The 25,687-nt window shown below is 35.4% G+C and overlaps 1 protein-coding gene across 3 annotated transcripts in view; it reads right to left on the bottom strand.

Moving 5' to 3' along the window:
• Window positions 1–25,687, bottom strand: part of ERC2 (ELKS/RAB6-interacting/CAST family member 2) — a 608,417-nt gene that overhangs the window by 329,922 nt on the left and 252,808 nt on the right. For all 3 annotated transcript variants that reach the window (XR_015695894.1, XR_015695895.1, XM_087709041.1), the window contains 3 exons: window positions 7,381–7,518; window positions 1,974–2,114; window positions 135–275 (listed from right to left, as the gene is read on the bottom strand). Coding sequence is in view for 1 of the 3 variants with exons in the window: in XM_087709041.1 (XP_087565167.1) it covers window positions 135–275; window positions 1,974–2,114; window positions 7,381–7,518 (420 nt within the window). In the remaining 2 variants the exon portion in view is untranslated. The remainder of the gene's footprint in view (window positions 1–134; window positions 276–1,973; window positions 2,115–7,380; window positions 7,519–25,687) is intronic.

The following is a 25,687-nucleotide window of genomic DNA, read 5'->3' as shown; positions in this document are numbered from 1 at the left end:
TTGATAAAGCATCATGTCAACATTTCAAATCATTAATATTTTCAGCTTTAAACTAACAGAAGCTAACATTTCTCACTACAATAAATGCCAACATGGAACTAGAGTAATAATCACTAATATTCCATCATGCTTACCTTTTGCAGTTGTGCTTCTAGCTTACTACACTCTTCCTTCTTTTGCTCTATGGCTATTTCTAAAGTCTTTAATTTGGAGTCTCTTTTCAGCCCTGCTGAAGCCAACGATGATGCATGTTCTTTGAGGTCAATTAAGCTAGACTAGGAAAAAAAAGATATGGGAGACAAATTGAAAGTGGGGATTACCAGAAGATACTAAATTGATTGCAATTGCTAGTAAATCTGTCATGGTAGATTTGGACTGTGAGAGATATAGTTTTCTGATGAGTAGTAGTGCGAATACCTCAGAATCTAGTGGTTGAAAGCAAGAAGTCTACCTACAATGTATTCACATGGAGGCAGAACTTATAGATAATCTTCTTTGGTTTTTTTATTAGTCAAACAAAAGAAATAGAGCTTCAGTTCCATAATCAAAGCCACCATATACACTTGTTCAACACTACTCTGTATGATCCTTGCCCACATTGCCCCATTCTGAACTACCTAACTAATTAACCATCAAATAGACCACAAAACAGCAGTGGAACCAAATGCCTAGCTATGTCATTCTAGAATTCCTTAGAATCACAATTTTTTTCACGAAGGATAACAATTAAGTATTCCCTCACCAAGTATATTTAAGTTGCAAGAGTGAAGGTTCCCTACCATGGTGGAGAGAAGGGAAAAATAGGTTGCAAAAGGAAGTTGATTGTGTTAAAATGCATATTTCATGTCCAGTCAGCAACCTCATCCTAAATTTTGAAACCAAAATGTAATTTATTCTGTTTTTCAGCAAAAATAAAAACAAACTTTCCCACCTTCATCTCTGAGGATAGGATTCTGCAATCTTAAAAAGGTAACACTGACAAGATATTTCACTCATTGCTATCTTTAAAGGTGGTCTCTATTGATAACATCAAGGCTTAAATAGAAAAAAGTCCTCTTTCAGATACCACAGTCCAAAGAAAAAAGAAGCCTTTTGATTTGGACTGGCAAATGTTGCAAGAACCAGTAGAACAATATTACAAAATACTACTATGAAATATAACTAAAATATAAATTGCAACTAATTGCAAGCCAAGATTTTAATTTGTAATATAGACAAATTCGGACCTAATCAAAGCTTTTAGAAACAGCCCCATGCATAAAGTCTTATAGTAATGCTGGTTAGAACCACAAGAAAAAATAATGGAATACAGTCATTGATTGTGTTGGCTCTTTTAAGACAGCTCTTAAACCATTATCTCCCTTCCTTCTCTAGTCCTGTGCAATCTCTATAAAATCATTTACACATTTATGGGACCTTTTTGAAAAATATAATAATAGCATAAAGAAGGTAGTGAAACGAAGTGAAAATCATCCCTACTTCTAATTAGTAGAATCCATGCTAAATCCAGACTAATTGCGTTCAAGGAAGAACACATCTACCCAGTAGATAAAATAGCAAGGTTGTTCTACTTTGCTTCAGTTTGACAAATCTGTCACCAGGAAATATCTGTGCAGCACAAATAGCTTTTTCAGCATTGGTACAGAAAACGATTTCTTCTTCCAGATTATTTTTTCAACATTACAATCTAGTCTATGGCTCTAGAATACCCTATGGTCTTCCAACGGTGTCCTCTCCATATTTTACTATTAGCTTTTGCTAGAATAGCCAATGTTGGTTGGATTCCACCATATCCTATGACAGTGTTTATAAACAGATGCGTAAAAATGGTAAGATTGCAAAACTATTCAGTTTGAAGTACGATAAATAGTCTTAATAACCAACGTATAACATTTACGTTGCTTGTAAAGGTTTGATTCTTTATAAAACTAGAATCCCTACAATAAAATGTTTTATTAGTTGCAAATACTGACCTCTTTTTCTGTCAGCTCTGCTTGTAAAGCATTAACTTTTTCTTTCAGATCTTTGTTTTCTTTTTTGAAGGATTCAACCTCTTCAATTCTTTCACGGTCATCTCTCTCCCTCTGCTCCTTTAACCGCTCTATAATTCTCTCCTAAAAGCATAAAAGGGTGGCTATATTTTAAAACAGAAGCAGCAGCTTGAAAATTCTGTGAACATAAATGAAGCTAAAAATGCACTATATTGCATTTTCAATAGAAAATCAAGCATGGTACTCAACAGCAGAACATACATAACACGGCCATAATAGAAGCAATTACACATTAAGTCAGAATTTCTCCAGTGTCACCCACCAGGCTCAAGTGCTGATTAACAACTAAAATGTTGGATGAGGGAGAATTCAGGTGCTTGAGAATTCACGTTTGCTGTCTAAGACAGGTAGAAAAAGCAGGCAATCCACTGAGCTCCTAGTAAGAGGCTATGCAAAGCTGGGTAGTGTAGAATTTAGAACTTAGGAATGGACTCTTGATTGAGAGCCGAGGTGGTGCGGTGGTTAGGGTGCAGTACTGCAGGCCACTTCAGCTGACTGTTATCTGCAGTTCAGCGGTTCTAATCTCACCGGCTCAAGGTTGACTCAGCCTTCCATCCTTCCGAGGTGGGTGAAATGAGGACCCAGACTGTGGGAGCGATATGCTGACTCTGTAAACCGCTTAGAGAGGGCTGAAAGCCCTATGAAGCGGTATATAAGTCTAACTGCTATTGCTATTGCTATTGCTATTGTCTCTGTAAATAACTTCTAGTAGGCCATTTTTGATAATTGATGGGTAGGGTTTATTTAATTAAAGAAACTTGATTAATGAAATAAATGGGAGAATGTAAGAATAGATTTGAAAGAATGTAAATTTAACTTTCTATAATTAATTCTACAATGTACCATGTTTTCCAAAAATAAGTCAGGGTCATATTTTCTTTTGACCCCCGAAATAAGCGCTTGGCCTTATTTTCAGGGAGGTCTTATTATTTTTGAGGTGCAGGAGGTGTCAAGCGTGGTCACCTCATGGCTAGTGCTGTGTTGCAGTATTTTCAGGGAGGGTTTATTTTCAGGGGAGGGCTTATTTTAGCGCATGCGCTCAAAAGCCCGATTGGGCTTATTATCCAGGGAGATCTTATTTTCAGGGAAACAGGGTAGCTCTTCACTTTTCTCGAAGGAATAAATAATTATTGTCAGTGTGATGATATTCCAGACCAAACTAACATGCTAAAGAAGGAACCAAGCAACAGTCCCCCTCTCAGAAGCCAAATAAGCAATATACTCAAGAGGGGAAAAATACATACTTCACTTGAAAAGGTATACTCTTAAAAGAGTGTGCAAATATTTGTGTTTCCCTAATAACCTTAGCCCTTTTCTTCTGTAGTACATTATGGTACATCACACAAAAGTGCTTTCTGTTTGATCAGTACTATGGCAAAGCTATGTATCATACTAGATGTACAAATATATAACTAATGTTAATATTATTGTGAGATTTTTAACATTCAAGTGAAGCCATTTATTTAACCAACTAATCAGGTCTCAGTCAAGGGACTTCCCAAGTGTACACACTGGGAGATTTTTGACATAGAAAAACAATCATCTCTAATACCAATGATCTTGAAATAAGAATGTTGATACAGAACGGGCATTATTAGCTACTGCATTTTAAAAGCATTCTCATAGAAAGGCTGAAAATCCTTAGATGGATAGAAATGATGAGCTGCACTAATTAAGGCAACCATACAATATTGGCAAATTTAGATATTACTTGCCTATCAAACAGAATGCAAGAATATTCACTTATTATTGGTTATTATTGCAACATTAACCCCAATCCCACCCTAACTGAATAACTAATAGTCATACTTACTTCCTGTGTCTAGAGTTCCTGGCAGTACAATTATAAACACCAAATTTGCTGCACCCATATTTAATTGATATAATCAAGGAGTCTTCATTTTTGTTAACTATCTTTACTGTCCACTCTTTTAAAGGTTGCACTAATACAAGTTTCAACAGCATTAACTTTTTCAAGATTCACTTTATCCAAAGAATAAACACCACAAAATAGGTACACCTCTATTGTCAATGCCTATATACTAATACACCATACAATATAGTAGACAGTGACAACTACTGTTCCAAATGCTTATTGCATCTGCTTCTTGCATCTGTTCCCAAAAGATATGAAGTAGTCATACCCTATCAAGATCTCAGCTCATCTAGATAGTTAACTTTGCCAGTTTGCTTACCAGTAGTGTATATCAAAGCTATTGAGAGATATTCCAAAATTCTGATAACCTAGGAAATTTAAATATTCCTACTTTATCTCTAAACCAAGGTTTTCCATTATATTTCTTATCAAACAATCTACTGGCTAACATATGTATTCTACAGATTCTGTACCTGGAAGATGGACTTGATACATCAGCAATATCTCTAAACAGAAATGTCGGTCTCACTTTGTAATCCTTCTTATGAAAATTATTGAAGTGGCAACTGAATTGCTTCTCCAGAAGATATTGCCCTTTAACCAAGGAAAGTTCTACATTGAACTGTTCCAGATATGCCCCTGTTTTTATTTATAAAATGCTGGAAGAATTGGATGCATGTGAGTTGGGCAGCCATATAAATATTTAATAAAGACATACATAAATAATGATTTTCCCAAATGTATTGTGGCAGATAATTTATTTGGTGAAATAAATTTAATGAAAAAAAATAAATATTTTATCCGAATTTATTTTAGAAAATATTTGAAAATTTCATTGCATATGCCAACATGATACATCTGGATACAAGAAATACTTTGGGGACAGATGTTAAATTCTCATGTTTATAGGGAAGATCAGTTGATAACGAACAATTAAACTTTATTTAGCATTATTGTTATATAGATACAAAATCTAAGTCATAAATTGTTCATCAGCAAAAGCTATATCAAATTGCAGCACTGTAGAGAAAATCTGCCACCATCTCTTGTTATGTCTTTGTTTTGTCTTTGATAATAGCTTTCTTTTCCTTTCAATTCTGTCCAGCACTCAACTGCCCCTAATATTCCCGGTTTTCTTTTATTTCTGCTTGTAGGAAAGTGATCATTTTGCATTCTATCCAAATACAAATTATCCTTACATCACATTTATTACTAAAACAGTGGAAATTTTTAATTTTAAGTGTGAAAAGTTACTGTAGATTAATTTGTTAAGAGCTTCCCTTAACTATAGTTTGAGAATGACCTTTTCTGGACTGAAAACGATAAAGTGATAAAGTTCATAAGACTGTCCAATGAAAAGACTCTTGTAATACTTAACATTACTTGTTACCATATGTAAAATAATTAGGCTTTGTGGGGAAGGAAATAATGAGAACTTCTTGTAGAAAAGAAAAAATGAAGACAACTAAAATAAGAACATGTGCAAAAAAGTATATAGGCACTCTCTTCTTTTTTGCTAACTTGTAAAGCTTTTGTTTCTTGGAGAAGTGAACTGTCAGAGAAGATATGGGTCAAATGGGGTAGAAATACTAATCCTCAATTGTCTAATTAAAGTAAAGGTTCCCTTCAAATATATGTGCTAATCATTCCCAACTCTAGGGGGTGATGCTCATCTCTGTTTCAAAGCAAAGAGCCAACACTGTCCGAAGACATCTCCATGGTCATGTGGCCGGCATGACTAAATACCAAAGGTGCACAGAACGCTGTTACCTTCCCACCAAAGGTGATTCCTATTTTTATACTTGCATTTTTATGTGCTTTCAAACTGCTAGGTTGACAGAAACAGGAGCTCAATCCGTTACACAGTGCTAGGGATTCTAATCACTGAACTGCCGACCTTTCTGATTGACAAGCTCAGCATTTTAGCCAGGGAGCCACTACGTCCCTCAATTGTCTAATTATATTTTCCCAATCTATTTCTAATCAAATATTTTTCTAACATATTTCTTATCAACCACACTATTGGCTGTTTTAACTATGCTATCCCAATATTTAGCATCTGAAAAAACGTTCTTGACCCACAATAATGTGAAATAGCTACTTGAGTCTGACTTGGGTCCCTGTGATAGTCCTCAAGAAAATCAGGGCCAAACAGAAAATGAAACCCATCCACTTAAACAAATTTCTATTTCATCCCTTCCCCAACATTGCAACTATTTTCTCTACCTCATTGTAATCTTAACATGGATAACTAAATCCTATCTTTTGACAGTGCAGTATTATGGAAGAGCAAAGACAAAGGACAGCATTTCATTCACATTTAGGCACAAAATGATCCAATTTGCACTCTTCAAAGTTATACGCAAACTAGGATACAGTCCTTGCCAGATTTTTTTTACATTTTGTAATGCAGCTCACAATTTTGTAACCTATACAAATGTATAGGTTGTTGAGAGAAAATGCATGCCAATATAGGCATATGAGAAAAATTACATAAAAGTTTGTACATTGAGGAAAAAATTATCCATTTGGGGGAAATGTATGCAACAATGCATATACAATGTTATGTGGCTTAAAAAACTATTAAAAAGAACAAAAATTAGAATAGGAAATAAAAAATAGAAAACTAAGCACAATGGAAAATAGCAAATTCTCCGGTCCATATGGGGGGGAAAAAACCTCTCACAAAATACTATGAATGTCTGTAGGCAGGTTTAAAGTTATCACTTAAGATTAATTTGACAGCGACACTTGTACATTTTAGTTATTATTTTTCCTAGTCTATTGACTGAAATCTAGTTCTGCTGTCAGTCACACATTCTACTGAATGCTGAACATCATAATTCACCAACACAAAACAAAGAGGACTTGAGCTGCAGTATCTCTGAGCTAGGTGGTGACTACACTTGTTAAAATGCTTTTAGACATCCTGTTTTGGATGTTTAACCACAAATATAATGAAATTGCAACAATGTAGCCTTTCTAGTCTTATTTTGTTTGGCAAGCATTCCTGGGTTTATATCTCTCTTCTTACAAGTCTAATCTAATGTCTTTTTCCCCCACAAAAGCAAACAGGAACTAAATCACGGAGACCAAAAACTCTGTATCAGGATGCATCAAAGCTGTGACTTGCAACAACATCAGCAATTCAAAATTTTTACCAACATGAAACTGTTGGGCCAATCAGAACTGTGGGTGAGAATGCCAAAGCTGTAATCTTTTAGCTGTCCAGGGGCTTACAAATACAAGTTTGGCACCTTAGGAAATGAATTCCTTGTGTTTGAAGACAGAAATCTCTACTAACCCAAACAGGATCGATGAATCCTGAAGATCTTTATAGTTTTTGTACATGATTCATCATTTAGGAGAGATTTCTGTGTCCAAAGGTCCAGGCGGTGGAACATTCTGAGCCAATTCTAAAAAGAAACTGTAGAAGAAAACAAGAGAACCTACCTTCTCAGAGAGAGCTTCTTCCAGGGTAGCTAGAGCTGTATCTGTGTTACTGGAATCTGTCTGTAGTGATTTCACACGATCTTTCAAATTAGTTAGTTGCTTGTCTTTATCTCTAAGTTGCTCCTGAAGGTTTTCGATCTTTGTGGGGAGAGGGGGAGAGGCAAGATAATGAAACGTTTCTTTATCACAGAAGGCACGGTTTAAGATTTCATGCTATCCTAACAAAACAAAGCATATGTCAGATGCTTCGTTCTGGAAACCAGAACTAGAACATGTAGTCTGAAATTTATATTTAAAATCAACGTATCATCCTTTTTGGTCAAATATACTGTAAGGAAGAGACTTGCATTTCAACCTGATTTAGCACAGCGTGTTTTTTTCAAGACCGGAGCTAAAATAAGAGTGCTGTAGATCTTTTGAAAGGTGATCTGGCTTTGCTAGATTACCTGGAAAGTTTTCTCCCTTTGTGCCCCTTAGTCAGTCACTAATTAAGTGCAGAGTTATTGCTAGTTAACATTTCCATATATCTTAATTAAATAGAATGATTCACCCAAAATAAAAAAAAATATCATTATCATTTAGCATTATCACAGTGCCACACAACCTTATGATGATACATGATGCAGCTACACCAGGGGTCAGCAACCCGCATGTGGCTCTTTCATCCCTCTGCTGCAGCTCCCTGTCACCGGTTGGCTCCACAACTGATAGGGCTTTTGGTTAGGACAGGTGCAGGAAAAAGGACACCATGCTAAGAGGAGACTCTAGGGTGGGGGAAACCAGACTTCCAGTCGGCAGAGGAAAAAGGACACCGCGCTAGGAGGAGACTCTATGGTGGGGGAACCGGACTTCCAGTCGGCTCCAGAATTGAACAGGGGCTTCTGGTTAGGACCTTTGTGGCTCTTTGAGTGTTTAAGATTGCCAACCCCTGAGCTACACCAACAGTTGATAATAATCAAAGTATATAGAATCCAATGAAGAATATTGAATTCACATACAATGTGTCCCTCTACAGTCATTTGTGCTTTCAAATTTCACCTAGGGTGGTCCCATATAGCTATTAAATACCATAAAATTATCTCCCTCAATTTGGAACCCTCCAGAGATGTGATACAGTGTAGATCAATGGCGAAGTTATTATATTCTAACTTGTGAATGAGATCTACAGTACCTTAAAACTTTATTGCACTGGGATGGTTGCATAGTTAGACTGTCATTGGCTACCTTTGCTTTGCAGTTTCTTTATAAGCTTTTATATCCAAGCTGAGATATAATGAGAAAGTAAAACTAGCTTCACATTCTTAGCTGAAAATAATCTGATTGCAGACTTGAGTAGTATTATTTTGTCAATAAATCATTTGAAGGAATATATTAGGCAGAAGTATTCCTCATTTGCAATAAAATATCCACCCCATCCCAAATGTCATATACTTTCTAGATTGCAATGCCTGACATAAATTGCAAACATATGATAGAAATTATTTTGGGAATCCCCAAGAGACAGAATTGTACCATGTCATGAACCTATAAGTTAAAGTGATGGGGGGCAAAGTAGAAGTTGCATCTATTTGCTGTACAGTTCAAAAGTAAAAAAGGTTGGGATACAAGAAAAATGTCTATAACACTCCAATAGAGTAAAAAAAAAAAAGAACTAAGTAATATAAGTAGTGCATTACTACATTTTATTTTCAACAGTACATAATGATTTTTTAAATTTAAGCAGATTTCTTTATGTATTTGGGGAAATGGGACAAAAAAGAAGAAAAAATAACAGAAACAATGAGAAAATGGAGCACTTAAGTAAAACAAACTAATATTGCCAAAAAAAATCTTGATCGATGTAAAGAACATTAATGACAAATTCAGGTACTCCTCGACTTACAACAGTTAATTTACTGACTGTTCAAAATTACAACTGCTATGAAAAAGTGACTTATGACCGTTTTTCACACCTACGATGGTGGCAGCATTTCCACAGTCATGTGATCAAAATTCAGATGCTTGGCAACTGACTCATATTTATGATGATTGCAGTGTCCCGCAGTTATGTGATCATTTTTTGTGACCTCACAAGCAAAGTCCATGGGGTAGCCAGATTCACTTACCAACCATGTTACTAACTTAACATTTGCAATGATTCACTTAACAACTGTGGCAAGAAAAGCCATAAAAGGGGGCAAAACTCACTTAACAAATGAATCCCTTAGCAACCCATTGAGCAATTTAAGGCTCAATTATTGAGGACTATCTATGACAAGACTGTAATGATAACCTATTCAAAATAATTGCAGTGGTTCAGGAAATTATAGAGGTACTGCTACTGTTCAATTTATGTAAATCTGGTTATTTTTTTATTTTATTGTAGTTTTTGTCATCATTAAGGAAGGAGATCTCTAATAGAAGATAAGAATTTGAATGAAAACATTTGACAATATAAGCTATCAAGTTCATTGTCCTATCAAATGCTGTTCAATAAGATATATAAGAGAAAATAAACCATCCCCAAAATGTTGCTCAATATTGATATATGAAATATAGCTGATCTGTGAGCCTATAATCATTATTATTTGAATATACAACTCTGTAGTTTTAATTGTACAGTTTTGTGTATTTTTTTAAATTGACATGTTAAGCATATGAATCACAAAATAAATGCAGAAAAAATGAATTAAAAATAGGCTGAAGAGTCTCTTTAATATATATTCTACCTCCACCCTCCTCTGGGAAAACAGAAAAACTAAATGGATCTATGTATCTGCCAGTATAAAGAACAGATGCTTTTTATGAAGGAGTCTGTAAGTTCTTGTTTCTGTGTACACAACAGCCTTATACGGAACTATAGAAAAAAAGGCAATCAGTAAATAAATTAACAGTTTCCTTTTTTATAACATTATGCATTCTCTGTTCTCAAATCCAATGCTAACTGGTCTTCCAAACAGCATACTTCATATTTCTTTCATTTCTATGATGGATTTAACAACTATATTATGACACCCTGTGGAATTCTAAAGACACTGCACATTTTGATTCTGTCAAAATATAGATGTGAATAAATATAAGCAAAGCAATCAAACAAACAAAATGGAGCAGGGAGGAGAATATAATTTGTATACAAAGTTTGGGAATTTTTAAAATTGTCCCTGGCTATAATACATATAATAAACACCCTAAATTAATACCGTCTCCTGAGTGTTTATCTGAATTCACATGTATTTACTTTATATCAGTTCTCTTAGAAATCATGATATTACTACAAGCTTTATCTGAAACTGTGGGTCTTAAAATGTTGCACTTAGCAAAAATGCTTTCCTTAAATTTAAAGGATACGGACATTAAATTATGTGCATTGCGCTGTGTATTACACTTCCAAAAATACAATGATGAGTAGAAGATTTAGATGCTATTAACTCCAAGTTTTACATTCTTTCAAAACATCTGAATAATGTTAACATTGCTTTTTTTCCACGTACAACCTGATCTTGCTCTTAAGTTAATATCAATAAGATGGAAATTAATAAATATATCTTTTGGGGAAAAAACATTCAGATGCTTTATCATTAAAAGGACAATACTGCAATTACATATCAAGAATATTTCTTAATTTAAAAAAAAAACCTGAAAAACTAATTAGATAGATGGGGGGGGGGGGAAACCATCAATTGTCATTGCACTGGTGTTCAATGTGCTTCTAACCAGCCTATAGCAGACATGACCAGACAAGCTAAGTATCATATGTATAATCTCCAGATGCCTTGTCTGCAATCAGATTGCACAATTGTCTATTAAAATGACTTCACATAATCCTTTGGTATGTCCATAAATGGATATAAACACATTTAGAACTGCCACTCCATCTATTAAAAATCATTAAAATCTTTCACATGCAATCTTTTCAATTATGTGTCCTGTCAATAGGTTTCTAAGTGGTAAACCTGTCACTTTTCTGGCAAACATTTCAGGAATGCTTCTTAAATGCTCAAGGGATTTAACTAAGTCTCACCTGAATACAAGTGTTACAATTTGATAGAAATTTAAGAACCCAAAAACAAAACAAAACAAAAATCCCTTGTCATTTAAGTTTTAAAAAATAGTGTACTGGAAGCTACAAGTGGTGATAAAACACAGTAATCACCAATAATTACAGATTCATGTTAAAGACTTCTTTTAAAACTTTACTTAAAAGATTAATTGGAACTTTCTCCACATACTTTTTTATGAAATCTAAAAAAAAAAAGTAAACTCAAACCATAAAGGAGAATTCAACCATGAAGTTGATTTGATCTCATTTTAACTCTTCTGAGATTCAAAGTTTATTTTCAGACATAGTATTAAATTATGCAACGAATTAAGCAACTTTGAGGAAAATGTATTCACAACTAGCTATGATATTAATTAAAAAAACTGCTAAAAACATAGCATCATTTTCCATAACCTCTTTAATTTTACATGTTTAAAAATAACACATTCTCAATTTTTTCCCAGGTAACATAAAAACTATATGTAGAAAAGGGATAGTAGTTCCTACAAGATCTAATATATGGAGATTTAACTTTCTCCTCTCTGTCTTCTTTCCAGTCACATTTTTCTTCCCTAAAATAAATATTCTGCTTGTTCAGTCATTTCATTACAGTAGAAAAGTATTTTATTATATTTAATAAAGCACCTTCACCTTACTGGAGGGGCAATATTTTAAGAGTGGCTAAAGACTGAACTAAGAATCAGCACAGTTTGTATGGCCCATAAGCTTACTGAATTATCCATATTTCTTCAGATATAAGTTCCACTGAATTCAGGGAAAATTGGTATCTGGTAACTAAATAAAAGGTTCCTGCCTCCATAGCTTAAAAAAGACACTGTTGGATACAAACAATCATAATATGTCTCTAATCTGGAAAGGAAAGTCATAAATTGACTACTCTTCTGGAGATTTTAAGTACACCAGAGTTGGACTGGACAGGAAGCATCTTCACTTTCATCTATATCTATAAATATATTTTACTATTATTAAGACTTGCACCCATTCATTTTCTAATCTTGATTATTCAAATCTTTCGTTCCACATTTCAGATATATGATTAATGCTAATCTTCAACCTATTTTTAGATTCCATTTAGTCCATTTTTTTGTTTCATGTTATGCATCTCTTAAAATTTCTAGAATTTCAGGCAACTTTGAAGCCCCTATGGCATACTGTTTTATTAATACATGTTTCAACTATGCATAGTGCCAAGCATAAGCTGTTAGCAAATCATAGTCCAAACATAATATCTCAAAAAATTTAAAATAATCATTATAAGTCAACCAATTTAAGGTATTTATCCTGTGTTTGTATAGTGGTATATAGAAATAACCTTGGGAGACTGGAAAAAGAGAAGCAGCCAAGGGAAAGGTCAGATAAAAGATAACTTAACCCACAGCAGGAATATGACCAGGGCAAGGGACTCAGAAGGGATCGCCCCTAGTTTCCTGAGCTGTAAAGTTTGTTGGGGGGGGGAGGAGTATACCTTCAGAATTACAAGATTGTTGATGTAATTTTACAATAAAGTAGAATTAATTCATCTATCCATGTTTCCTGTCTGGTTTACCTCACAAAGCTGACACTTTGGTCTAGGGTTTCCAATTAAACATCTTCCTGATTAACTTCAAATCTGAAATATTCTATCGTGTCAATATTCATATTCTGACTGAAAACTTAATCACTTATCTATTAATAACCAAGTACTTGTATATGTCCAGCAGCTTTCAAGTCTGGAAAAGAAAATCCAGGTTTATTGTATCTTGATTCTACTACTTGCCAAGATTTCAAAGGTTTCATTAACTTATTATCTAATTATACCCAGTGCAGGCAATACTCAGAAAAGTTTCTCAACAATTTATCTACCTATATAAAATATTTATTAGGAATTAATATTGGAATTCTTCTTAGACTATACTTTTCCTAGCTGGTGGTATAATCAGAAATCATATTACTTGTAGCTTCAATTAGATTTGGCAATGAATTGAAAAATTATCCACAATACCTATGATATCTTTATCCATAAGAATGGTTGTATTCAATATCAATATCAACTATCATCAGAACCTGCGTATCTTGACATTGTCTAATGAAAGAAGCTATATATTCAAGAAGTTAAGGATTAGAGAAGACATGGAACATCCTTGATTAGTGCCATCATATTATTTAATGATTGAAAAGACAAATATATTTGCAATGACTTTATCCACAATAGAAATATCAAATTATAATCTAATTGACAAAAATTGGTGGTAGTTCACATCTGTTTACTAGTCCTTAAACTGGAAGAAACTTCTCATATGCTAATTCCAAGTATTTTGGTTTGGGTAGGCTTATGGGACAGTATCTATGGAAAATAATGCATTTCATTTTAAAGAAAATAAATTTGATTAATAAAGAGGTACGTTTTGTTCATTCTAAAAGTCTGGAAATAATATAATCTCTTGGAAGACTAGGAAATACTTTTCACAAATTATCACTGATCTCAAGCCAAACAGACTTCTCAGTTCCATGAGTGATTGAATGTGAAGACAAAAAAAATATTTATGTAAAATACATTTCACAGTCATCCAGTAGAATAAGCTGTTTCATGATGTGAATCTGTTCCCCTTCATTGGAGGTCTTTAAACCTTCTTCAGAGATTGGAAAAGCCTTTGGTTCAAAATGCTTTGTGCTGAGCAGGGAGTTGGACTAAATGAACATTGAAGTCCCTTCCAAATCCATGATTCTGTAGTTCTAAGACCCTGTGATTATCAGATTGTTGGCAACAAATAAATGGACGTGTTCCAAGAACAGAAAAACACTTAACTCTTTTTATAACCCTGATTATGTTCCATAATGGGACATGGTTTTAATTTTACACAATATTCATATGTGTATAACTTGTTGCAATAAGGTGTCATCTTAATATAGTGATCTTGCACTTTAACACACTTTAATTCACAGTATTAAATCCCTGTTTTTATCATTTTCACTTACAGTCTGTATTTCCTTTAATGTGAGACTATGCTAAAATATTTTTTTCAAAGTTTCACAGGTCTTATTTAATTACCATGAATGCAAGAGTTTCACAAGATAAAGAAAATGTTGTGCTGGCTAAAAAGAAAAAGGAAGCCACACTAAATCCCTGTTAAATAAATAAGTAGCAAAGAGTAGTCAATGGTCTCTTCTATTGAGATAGAAGAAGCTTTGTAGAATAAAATACATTTTGATCAACAACTTAAAAGGAAGGAATGAAATCAGAAGGCAGTGGGAGGAAAAGAGTGGGAAGGCCACTCAAAGACACAATGTAGAAAGCAGAAGAGGAACAAAGTACACACTGAAAACTTCTAAAGAGAGAGAAAAGATTCACAGATCTAAAGAAATGTCACTTAGCCAAATGTTCATAAGCACTATTGTAAGTAATAAACATAATTAAAATGTATTGAACAAATTAATTGAACAAAATCATAAGATTTATGTGTTTGCATTCCTCAGTATTACAAGCTTCCGTTTTCTACTTTGTAAATAAGTCAATCCTAATTCATTGCTTCTTTTTACAATATCTTTACAATAATAGTAGAATTTCACTGGTAACTTCCTTTGCTTTCTCCTCCAATTTCCTTCTTCTAAAATACCAAGATTGTGTATTTCTACATTAGGTTACCAAATGCACCAGGAAAGTTTGAATGGATAGGCTACGAATGAACATATATATAGGGGGGGAGGAGGAGACAACAGCCCATATTACAAAATATGTATAACAGGGTCATACAATAGGAGCAGAGTAGGATTTGTTTACATTAATGTAATGCTACTGAGGATATTACTCTCCAGCTATCCATGACAAAGACGAAATCCAATAGAGTCTATGAATCCAATCCAATCTATGAAAACAGAACACTCTGGGTGCTTTGACTATTTTGGATTTCATCTGAAAGAGATAGAAATGGATACAATGTTGCTTTATCAACAAAGATGGGTCCACATGGATCTAAATGGTGTTCTTCATGGGTTTCCCTTGAAGACTATTTGGGGCTTTATGACCAGAGGTGGGTTTCACATAATTTTACCACTAGTTCGCACCAAAACTGTCAGTGTGTGCACCTTCCAGTGTGACTTGCACGCATGCACTCGACTTAGAAAATGTAAATAGGATGGCATAGAGCCGAGGAGGCTAGGTTGCCACTACTGGTTCACCCAAACTGGTCCAAACCAGCTGAATACCACCATTGATTATGACTCTTCTCTTTAACAAACTGTAGCAAACTCCCAGGTGCAATCCAAGTTATGTGCTAGTTAGTGCTAGTTATGACTTACAGGAAAAGTCCAGTTATTTGAGGGATTTTAACTGAAAATGATATTACAAAATTAAAATATCAGTGAAAACCAATGAATAACCAATGAACCAATGAATAACTACATTCCACATGTCTTTGGGAAGAGCTGACTAAATCTTTTTGCACCGGAAATAGAAATATCACATCTCCAAAGCTCCTTACTATATTTCAGCTGAAACCTACACACAAATACATACAAGCTTTGCTTTATTTTGTCTCAATTATTTCTCACAAGAATGATCAATTTTGCCCTTAGAAGAATACTATCACTTTTCTAAATATAAGATAGGAATTATTACCCTAAATTTTGAGCATCATTTATGAATGAATGACAATAGAGTCAATGGCATTTCAAGAGAAACACGACCCTTATCACCCTGAAAATTCTAAATAGTAAGCCATCTCAGAAACCCAATCAGCATGTCAATAGGATGTTCCTTATTCAATATACTTATAATTTGCCAGATAATTTCATGTTGGATCATGAGGAGTGCAAAACTAGATGAAGTAGTTTGTAAAGTCATCTTTTCTTCAACAAGGGAATGAACAAACAGATACTCCAAAAATGTGTACTCTTTCATTAATGCATGCTATTATGAGGGTACCTAATCAATCAATCAGCCACATGATTCTAATAAAAGGTGCCAAGCTACCTGAATTCCCTTCCAGAAGGGAAAAAGCAGAGTTCATCCAGAAATACATTTCAGAAGCTTCCTTACTAAATCAAAGTAAGCCAGCCAAACCAAACCAGAATTTACAATCACAGTCACTAAAGGAAATCTTAAGTTTGGTGTGTGAGGTGTGACTTTGGTAGAAAATTCATTTCTAGGGCAACCCTTTTGACAAGAAAGAAAGTTGCTCAACTGCTCTCAAGATTTTCCCCTTCCTTTTTTTCTGTTCTTGCATTTAGCCAAACTGTGAGGTCAAAGACAATCAAACTGAATAAAGACAAAGCAAGAAGGAACTTTATGAAGAAAAGTCTGGTTGAACAAAGAGGCATATTTATCTTCATTCATTCTTAAGTTACTTCTCAAAAGAAACTTGTGAGACAGGAAATTAATAGAGTTTCCATACTCAGCCTGCTCTGCAGGACTTAAATTCAGAGTTATTTAACCCTAATTCAAGATAGTACATTCAAATGTGCCAACTAAACAAAGACCTAATAAAAAAAATCAAATAGTGTTTTTTAATAGCAGATACAGTATAACCAAATGCTGACATGATTATCTCCAGATATACTTCCATTTTCTAGTGGGAGTAAAATTCAATAGTAAAACTATAGTCATGAACAGTGAGAATAATAAGCACACTTTATTGCATGCTGCTAAAAGATTAATAATCATTCACATTGCACTGAGAATAAGAGGCAATGTATACAACACTGCAGTTTGACCTGATAAAATGCCATTTACATTGCACATTATTTTTTTCTTTCTTTGGAGCCATGTGCTAAATTAGACCCCTTATTTTTCTCTCTAAGCTTCCCATGTGACAAGTTAGACTGAAAAATTACTCCAAACCGACGTTTGGAAGTGAGCCAGGATTTAAATCCCTATCTCATAAACCAAAGTATATTATTCTATTAGTCCTATACAACAATTTCTTCATTCCCCAGGGCAAAATAATTGGAAGGGAGGGAGGGAGGGAGGGAGGGAGGGAGGGAGGGAGGGAGGGAGGGAGGAAGGAAGGAAGGAAGGAAGGAAGGAAGGAAGGAAGGAAGGAAGGAAGGAAGGAAGGAAGGAAGGAAGGAAGGAAGGAAGGAAGGAAGGAAACATTATTGGGTGAAAGCTATTGTTATTTGCTTATAGGACATAATTTTTAGTATTAAGGTACTAGATTGAGAGATAGTGTAGAAATAGAAAGGAAGGATAATTTCATACTTTGGTTACTTTTGGTTTACCTTAAGCTAAAAAGTTGAAAAAATTAATTTATGAGGGATGTATGTAATGCTTAATCTGACACAAGAAGAACCATTTTAGTTTGCAAAACTGCAGCCCAACAGAAAATCAAGGAATATTGTAGAGCAGGGGTGTCAAACTCTAGGCCCACAGGCCGGATCTGCCCTATGGGGTGCTTAAATCTGGCCCACAGGACCAGCCTGGAAATATTAAAGAACCAACCGACGGTGTCTCCGGCAGCTAAAATTGGGCGCATGTGCCCCCCATGCCTCATTTTCACCCTCCATGGCCTCTGCCAGCCAAAAACACCCAAAACAGGACTGAAAACAGCCCCAAAATGGCCCCAAAACAGGCCACACGTTGTCTATTTTGTCCAGCAAAGATCTACAGGAGGCCATGGTGGAAAAAACAAGGTGCAGGGGGCTGCATGCAGACTCCCTTGCCCTGTTTTTGCCAGCAGCGTGCTGCAGAAGGCAGCCATCCCATAACCCCTCCCCTCCCCACCAGCCTGTGGAGGAGAACTACAATGCTGATCCAGTCCTCGAAGAAATCCAGTTTGAAATCCACCCCTGTTCTAGAGTATAGGATAAATATACTCTAGCTATCTTATGGTTAAATAGCTAACTTCTATCCTACCTGCAGACAATGTAGAAGGTGAATTGCAACCACCTCTTTTAATCACAGCGTCTTATCAATGGTAGTAGGTTAAACTTCCTGAACAATTACCACGAACAAGTGAATAACATCGTAATTGTGCAAAAGAGTCATCATCATCTGAAGGACTAAAAATGCTTTCTCTTTATTAGTTGCTTTCTCTGTGCCCTCCCTGGCTGTGTGGCACTGTGGCTCATTGAGCTAACATGATTCTTTTGCCTTTGGTAACTAGCTTCAACCATGACAGCAACACAAGGGCAACTTTCCAATATGCTCTATCTAGCAAATGATAGGAAGCATTTCTAGGAAGGACCAAACTTGCCAATTAGCTATAGCAATTTTCACCTCATAAATTCTATGCCACCCCAAAAAGGTATCATGCCAGCTGGTCACTCCAGATAAGCCTTCAAGGTATTTTTGAAAGCTTTATATTTTTAAGATGGAGATTATGCCAAGAATATTTTCACTACTCTTTGTTGGACAATTTGGAGCCTGCAACCCCATACTTCCTTTAGCTCCACTATCTCTGCCTGAAAACATGCATACAAAAATATCAGAAGGAAGGAAAAGGAAGAAGAGGAGCCACTGCATTTCATCCCCATTTTAGTCTCTGGCCAATTGTTTCTTCAATAATATCGCAACACTGCTTTGCTTGAATCAGTTTTTCCCTGTATCTTGAATCACAACCTCTGAATCACACCATCTGTGAAAGTTGAAGATCCAATTTGAATGGAACAGTGCTGATTCATACCAGCCTATGCTTCATATGTATTTGTTAATGGATACATCGCTTTGAGAAAATAAGCTAACAAAGATGTTAAACGTTATTCCATTATTAAAAACAGAAACATAATTTTCCTGACTCTTCTTATAAAAATAATTGAGATATATGTTTTTCTTTCCTAAAGAATGTTGGGACACGAATCCTGCAAGCAATTAATCCCTGAACTATATCATTGGTACACTTTGTTGAGCAAGGTGCAATAATTTGGCTGAACACTCCCAGAAACACAAAGAAATGCAGTCCAAGGAAGGAGTAAAGTTTACTGCCAATATTTTTGGGTCTGCGATCATGAACCACAATACTGTGACCTTGTAGTAAAACTGAGTCTGAGTCACAAATTCAGGAACAGTCAAGGATGCCTCCCTTTTCCTCTTTTCATGTTTGCATAGCTTCATTTCAGCTTGTGCAATCCGATGATTTGATCAGATTCCTGGAGATTCAGAAGTTTATTACACATGTACTTGACACTTAACCTTCCTGGATTCTGTGATCTGCCATAACAGAACTCCCTTGTTTCATGATGCCAGAGGGTTTGGTCCTAGCAGCACTGAAAGAGGCCATTTTTATGACTTCAATCACAGAGACACACTGTATATACTTAGATAGCTTTGGGCGTAAGCAATGTAATCCCAAAAAACAGAACAAGAGATAGTATGAAAAATAAATTACAGTTGTAAAAGAAGAAAAAGGAAATAAAATATAGCTAAATCTAGATTATTCCAACTCATTGCACTTCTCCATAAAATTCTACCCTTGCAAAGCATCCTTAAACCTAGTATGACCATACCCCGTGTCATATATTGCCTTTTATTTCTTAAATTACATCTTCCCCTTTCTCTACATTTCCCCAAGTCCATTAAAATACAGTTTTCTCCATCTCTCCCCTTCTTACTCAAATACTTGTTTTGCAATTGCGTTCTCATTTTCTCAATATGACGAAGCCACTTCAGTATACCACTTTCATATTAGTGACTCGCTTGTTGTATTCCATGGGTGTCAAACTCGCTGTGTCACGTTGCCATCACGTGATGTTTCATGATGTTTTTCCCATTCACAGAGCTGGGATGGGTGGACCCTGTGCATGATGCATCTGGACCATGGGCTGCTCATTTGACACCCCTGTAAAATCCATATTCCTTTAAGACTTATGTATTCTTGGTCTTCTTGTTTTACCATTGTACTTAATAAATCCACTGCTTTCAAGTTATTTTTAGTTTCTCCTGACATATCCTGTTCTCACTTCCATTTAACACATTGATTTCACTTTCTTTTCCTCCATTCAACACCCAGTGATTTCACTTTCTTTCTTACAATAGACCACATACTACATATCTAGCAACATCTACTACATGTACAGTACACACAGGGTACACATGGCCATTTATTTTCATGAGCCAAGGACTATCTGTATTTCTTTTCCTGAATGCTGAATGTTAAAGCACTTTAAGTGCTGAACCAGACTATCACAATCTACATTCTGTAAGTAAAAGCATTTATTCTTAACAGGTGACCTGCACTTAAAGGTTAGGCGGGGGTAGGGAGGGCAGAAGAACCTTACTAATCCATTTCCAGACTTAAGCACCAATTTATATAATCAAATATATTTTAAAAATATGGTTCAAACTATTTTGCTTTTCTGAGTAGTTCTCAAACCAGAAAGACATGAAAAGAACTTGCCTCAAGCCAATTAGACATTTTTACAAGATTATTAAAGCTGCTCTGGGGCAGACAGTTTAAAGAGAAAATAAGGGAGTCAAAGGAGTAAAAGTTATTTTTCTTGTTCTTGGACCTGGCTTCAATCTGATTAAGGATTTGAATCATATTTAGGAATATTAAAAGGAACTACCACAGTATTTGTTTCTCTTCTATCACTTCAAGGTTTTGAGATGTACTGTCTCAATTTTTGTACCAACACACATCCATAAACAACTTAAGCCTTGTAAGTAAGATATCTGAACAGATTGTACTGTATTATTTAATTCTAATGTGTCCTAATTATTTTACAAAAGAGAAGTCTTGCATGATCCTCAGAATTTGTTATATTTTCTAACACCTCCTACCACCATCGCAACTTTTGCTAGTAGTGGAAATTGCTCAACAATCTGCACACCATATCTTTGTTTTATGATGTTCAGCAGCTTAACCCAAATTTAAGAACATTATTAACAACTGCACAATACCTGGAAACTCTTGACATCTGGTCCACACATCACATACTCTTAATCTGAGCAGGACACTACCAACAAATTCAGTCTGTGCATACCAATTACATTACATTGTAGTTCACCTGTTGCTGACATTGATTGGCTTGTAACTTGTATTGTACTTAGTAAGTTATATGCCTTCACTATTAAACATGAAAACTATATTAATTTTACATGGAAAGTTTTGTAGGTGAGCCAAGGTGGTGCAGTGGTTAAATGCAGCACTGCAGGCTACTGCTAGATCAGCAGTTCAGCGGTTCAAATCTCACCGGCCCAGGGTTGACTCAGCCTTCCATCCTTCCGAGGTGGGTAAAATGAGGACCCAGATTGTTGGGGGCAATATGCTGACTCTCTGTAAACCGCTTAGAGAGGGCTGAAAGCCCTATGAAGCGGTATATAAGTCTACTGCTATTGCTATTGCTATTATTTTCATCCTCTTTTATCACATACCTTTCCTAAAATCTGCTTACAGCTTTTTCCTCAACTTTAATAATTTCAAAAAAGAACATTAGTAACATATTTTCTACTTTCAGAAATATCCACATGTATGCATCTTCATTTCAACACGCTCTAGGAAATTAAATAGATTACAAATAAATCAAATCAAGAACTGAATAAATCATCAGATATGCTGGGACCCCAGGAACAAAGCACCGTTATAATCATCCTAAAACACTGACATGATCTTGCGTTTAGGTGCATTCCTTGGAAGTGTTGCCAGATTTTTTAATAACCATAAAGTAGCATGATATTGGGGAATTATATTGCTCAAAGGTGCACTAAGAAATATTAAAGCAGCACTTTAACATTGACATTTACAAAATTATAAATTTATAATATTTATCATATTAATGTGTCCCTTCCTGATGTCTTCAAGCTTGTTGAGCTCCTTAAACTTGCAATCCTTTCAGGTTTTAACCCTCTTACATTTGGGAGTGGGCTCAGGAATTGCTCAGAATTGCATGGCTACCATGACAAACAGATAATCCAGGCTGGCAACTAATATCTAGCCTGACACACACATATCCTTGATGACTGAGGGTTCTGTTAGCTCTTTGTGAAATATATACATTCTCCCTGTCACCCATAAGCTTGTAGTCATCCCTCCCTATGGAAGTTATACCAGTTAAGATGTCCTGTCTCAATTCCTTTTGGATCTAGTCAATCTCCAGTGACTGCTTGGAGATTTTCCCAAAACCCAGGGAGTAAATCTGTCATATCTCAAGATTTAGAGGGGGATATAGCAAATTATTCCTGAGCAGCTTTCTCTTATGTACAGAGGATGTGCCATACTTTACAGAGAAACCTATGGTCTTCTAAAAAGTTAGAGAACTGGGTTTTTAGAAAGGCCTTTAATGATTAATTGCTGAGCCAACATCACCAAACTTAGTTCTATTATACTGTCATATGCATTCCCAAAATAATTATATAGGTGTGTGTACATATGTATTTGTTTATATAATTAGCAATAGCATTTAGACTTATATACCATTTCACAGTGCTTTTAAACACTCTCTAAGAGGTTAACAGGATCAGCATATTGCCCCCAACAATCTGGGTCCTCATTTTACTGACCTTGGAAGGATGGAAGGCTGAGTCAAACTTAAGCCGTTCAGAATTGAACTCCTGGAATGAGCAGTGAGTTAGCCTGCAGTACTGCATTGTAACTACTGTGCCACCACAGCTCTTTGATGTATATTTATGTACATGTGTCTGTGGATACACCTATCTGTGATCTATCATCTATCATCTATCTATCCATTCATCCATCCATCCATCCATCTAATCTATATTATACACACACACACATTATCAGTCTGATCACAATCAGGCAATGTATAAATTTATAAAATAAAATATAGCCTTTCAGGAATGAAGCAACGAAATAGACAACAGCAGTACTGATAATGAAAATAAAGGACAACTATAATTTGATAAGAGTATGAGTGCACTTTGGGTCCATACTCTGGCAATACAGGTAACAAATCATAATTTCAATTCTGGAATGAACTCCCCGCAGGGATTCGGACCCTCACCTCTCTCCAGGCCTTCCGAAAAGCCGTCAAAACCTGGCTTTGTCGGCAGGCCTGGGGGTGATGAGTTCCCTCCCCTCTTGACATGTATGGTTGTGCGACTGTTGCCTACTTTTATTATTTGTATTTTGTCTTTTATGTTCCCCCTTTTTTTCCCCTTTGAATTGTTCGCCGCCCTGAGTCCTCCCGGAGAAGGGCGGCATACAAATAATAAAATACCAATACCAATTTCTCCTGTGCCCTTATGAATCTGTGAGTGCTACCCGGTGGCCATGTTTATGTTGGGGGGGGAGAGGACTCTTTCTGAAAATTGTAGCACTCCTAGTATCAGCTATTTCTCACTGAAATATGATCAACTTCTGTTCAGAAGGAGCCCATTGGCAAAGCCAACTCCTCTTAGTTTTTCCTAGCCATGGGTAAGAATCAGTGAAGAGACCTGAAAAATTATGAGACAGAAATGGAAGAGAAAAAGCTGTCTTGTGCTGTAACTAAGACAAATGTTTCCTTTCATTGTAGAAAATGTTAAACTTTTTATTAGCTCAGATTTGATTTCCAAAAGGTGGAACATGCAGATATGAAGACATAGCATCTAACTGGAAATCTTTAAAAAGCAGCACAGAGGAGGAGCCAATGTCGTGATGAGATGGTTGTGTGGTCTCAATGCTCTGAGACCACAGCCAACACTTTTGCCACTGGGTGGTCCAAACGGACCTAAACCGTCCCGAAGAGACTGTGAACAGGAAGAATACATCTTGCTGATCTAGGGGATATCGCGAAATCCTCGAAAGAAGCAAGAGAAGTTCTTCAAGCCGGTGACAAAAAATCCAGCCAAGGCTGACAAAGTCATGGCAGCTCCAAAACGGAAGGATATGGAAAGAGAAAGTGCTTCCAGCTGGTGAGGAATTTTTATTGTTTTAAAAAAGAGACTGCCTATAAAAACTCAAAAACCAATTTAAATTAAAGAATAGAAGAATCAAGCAGTGGAATTGAATTTGGAATGGTTTTGGACAGTGGTTATCTTACTTTTTAAATGTTATTTACATGGATTGAATCTATGCAAACCTTTTGAAATGGATGGATTGTTTTCTTCTTCTACCTTCTCTTTGTGACTCTCCGTAATTTACAGACTAAAGTTTTCCTCCTTTATTGCTGTGGGTATTTTTCTAATTCATTTAAAGATTGGACTTCTTTTTCTAATTTGATATACAAAAAATATACAAAAAGAAACTCTTTAATAGTGTCTCCGCTCCAGAGGCTGGGAGGTATTGTTGATTGGAGTTTTGTGTATTCAAAATGGAACTTTTTTTTCTGTCACAGATTGCTTTGATTTGGCACCATAAGGCTTTACTCTTTGGCTACAGACTGAGAAGAGCGCACAGATGTCCCTTTGAAGTATGTTTTCGACCAGAGAGAAGTGAGAGCAGCATTCTTTGTGAATCTATGCTTTAATTTGGTTGATCTTTCAAGCTAGAGTAGCTGTGTTTGTCAGAATGACACTATCCCAAAGAAAAATAGAGGTCTTGACTTTGCAAAATATATTTTCAGAACTACAAAAATTATCAAATATAGTAGAGAAAAAACTGGAATACCTAGATCACATAACAAGAAAACATGATGAAAAAATTGAAAATGTTCATCAAATGCAAAACGCGGTGATTGAAACTCAAAAAACCAAAGTGGATAATGAATATAAAGAGACTAAACCTGCTGATATCTATGGTAATTCGTTTGTTCCTGAAAATGGAAAGAATGGAATACAGAAAGAGGAATTAAATGGAGAGGAAATCTATTTCAAAGGTCAAGATATAGAAAAAGATAAAATTAAAGAACTATGGACTTAAAGAAAGAAATTCCACTAGCAAAAGTTTTGATAACACTGCTGACAATCAAAGACAAACTGAATAAGGAAACAGAAAGAGGACATCAAGATTATATGAGAGATTTTATAAGCAAGGAGTTGCTAAGGGAAGTCCATACAAAGCTGATAAAGAAGATGACTAAAGGATTGGTACCACAAATGGCAGAAGATATGAGATTGTTTTGTTTCTGGAAAGATACAGGTTGATAGAAGAATATAACTTAAAACTAGTTAAACTTAGTGAAATTTAGTGATAATAGATATAGTTAAAGAAATAATTGATAATGATAATAATGTATACAATGGGTAGTGTTAAGATAAGTAATAATTGGATATGAATATTGAATGGTACCCATGAAAGGAAGATTAGAAATCATTTTGGATTATATACAAAGGTTAATAAAAAAAGAACCAAGTTAGATACAGTTAAGTTTTGATTATTAGGGGGGAAATGTTATGATACAGGATATAGTCAAATAAAGGAGGGATAATGATGACAACTTATATATATGTATGGGTACAATATAAGGAAACTGGATGAA

The sequence above is a fragment of the Thamnophis sirtalis genome, unplaced genomic scaffold (genome assembly GCF_051295495.1).
Source record: "Thamnophis sirtalis isolate CommonGarterSnake01/CBP01778 unplaced genomic scaffold, rThaSir2_p1.2 scaffold_3, whole genome shotgun sequence".
Classification (NCBI taxonomy): domain Eukaryota; kingdom Metazoa; phylum Chordata; class Lepidosauria; order Squamata; family Natricidae; genus Thamnophis; species Thamnophis sirtalis.
Note: the sequence above shows the minus strand (reverse complement) of the source record. Positions and strands in the feature narration are given on the sequence as shown.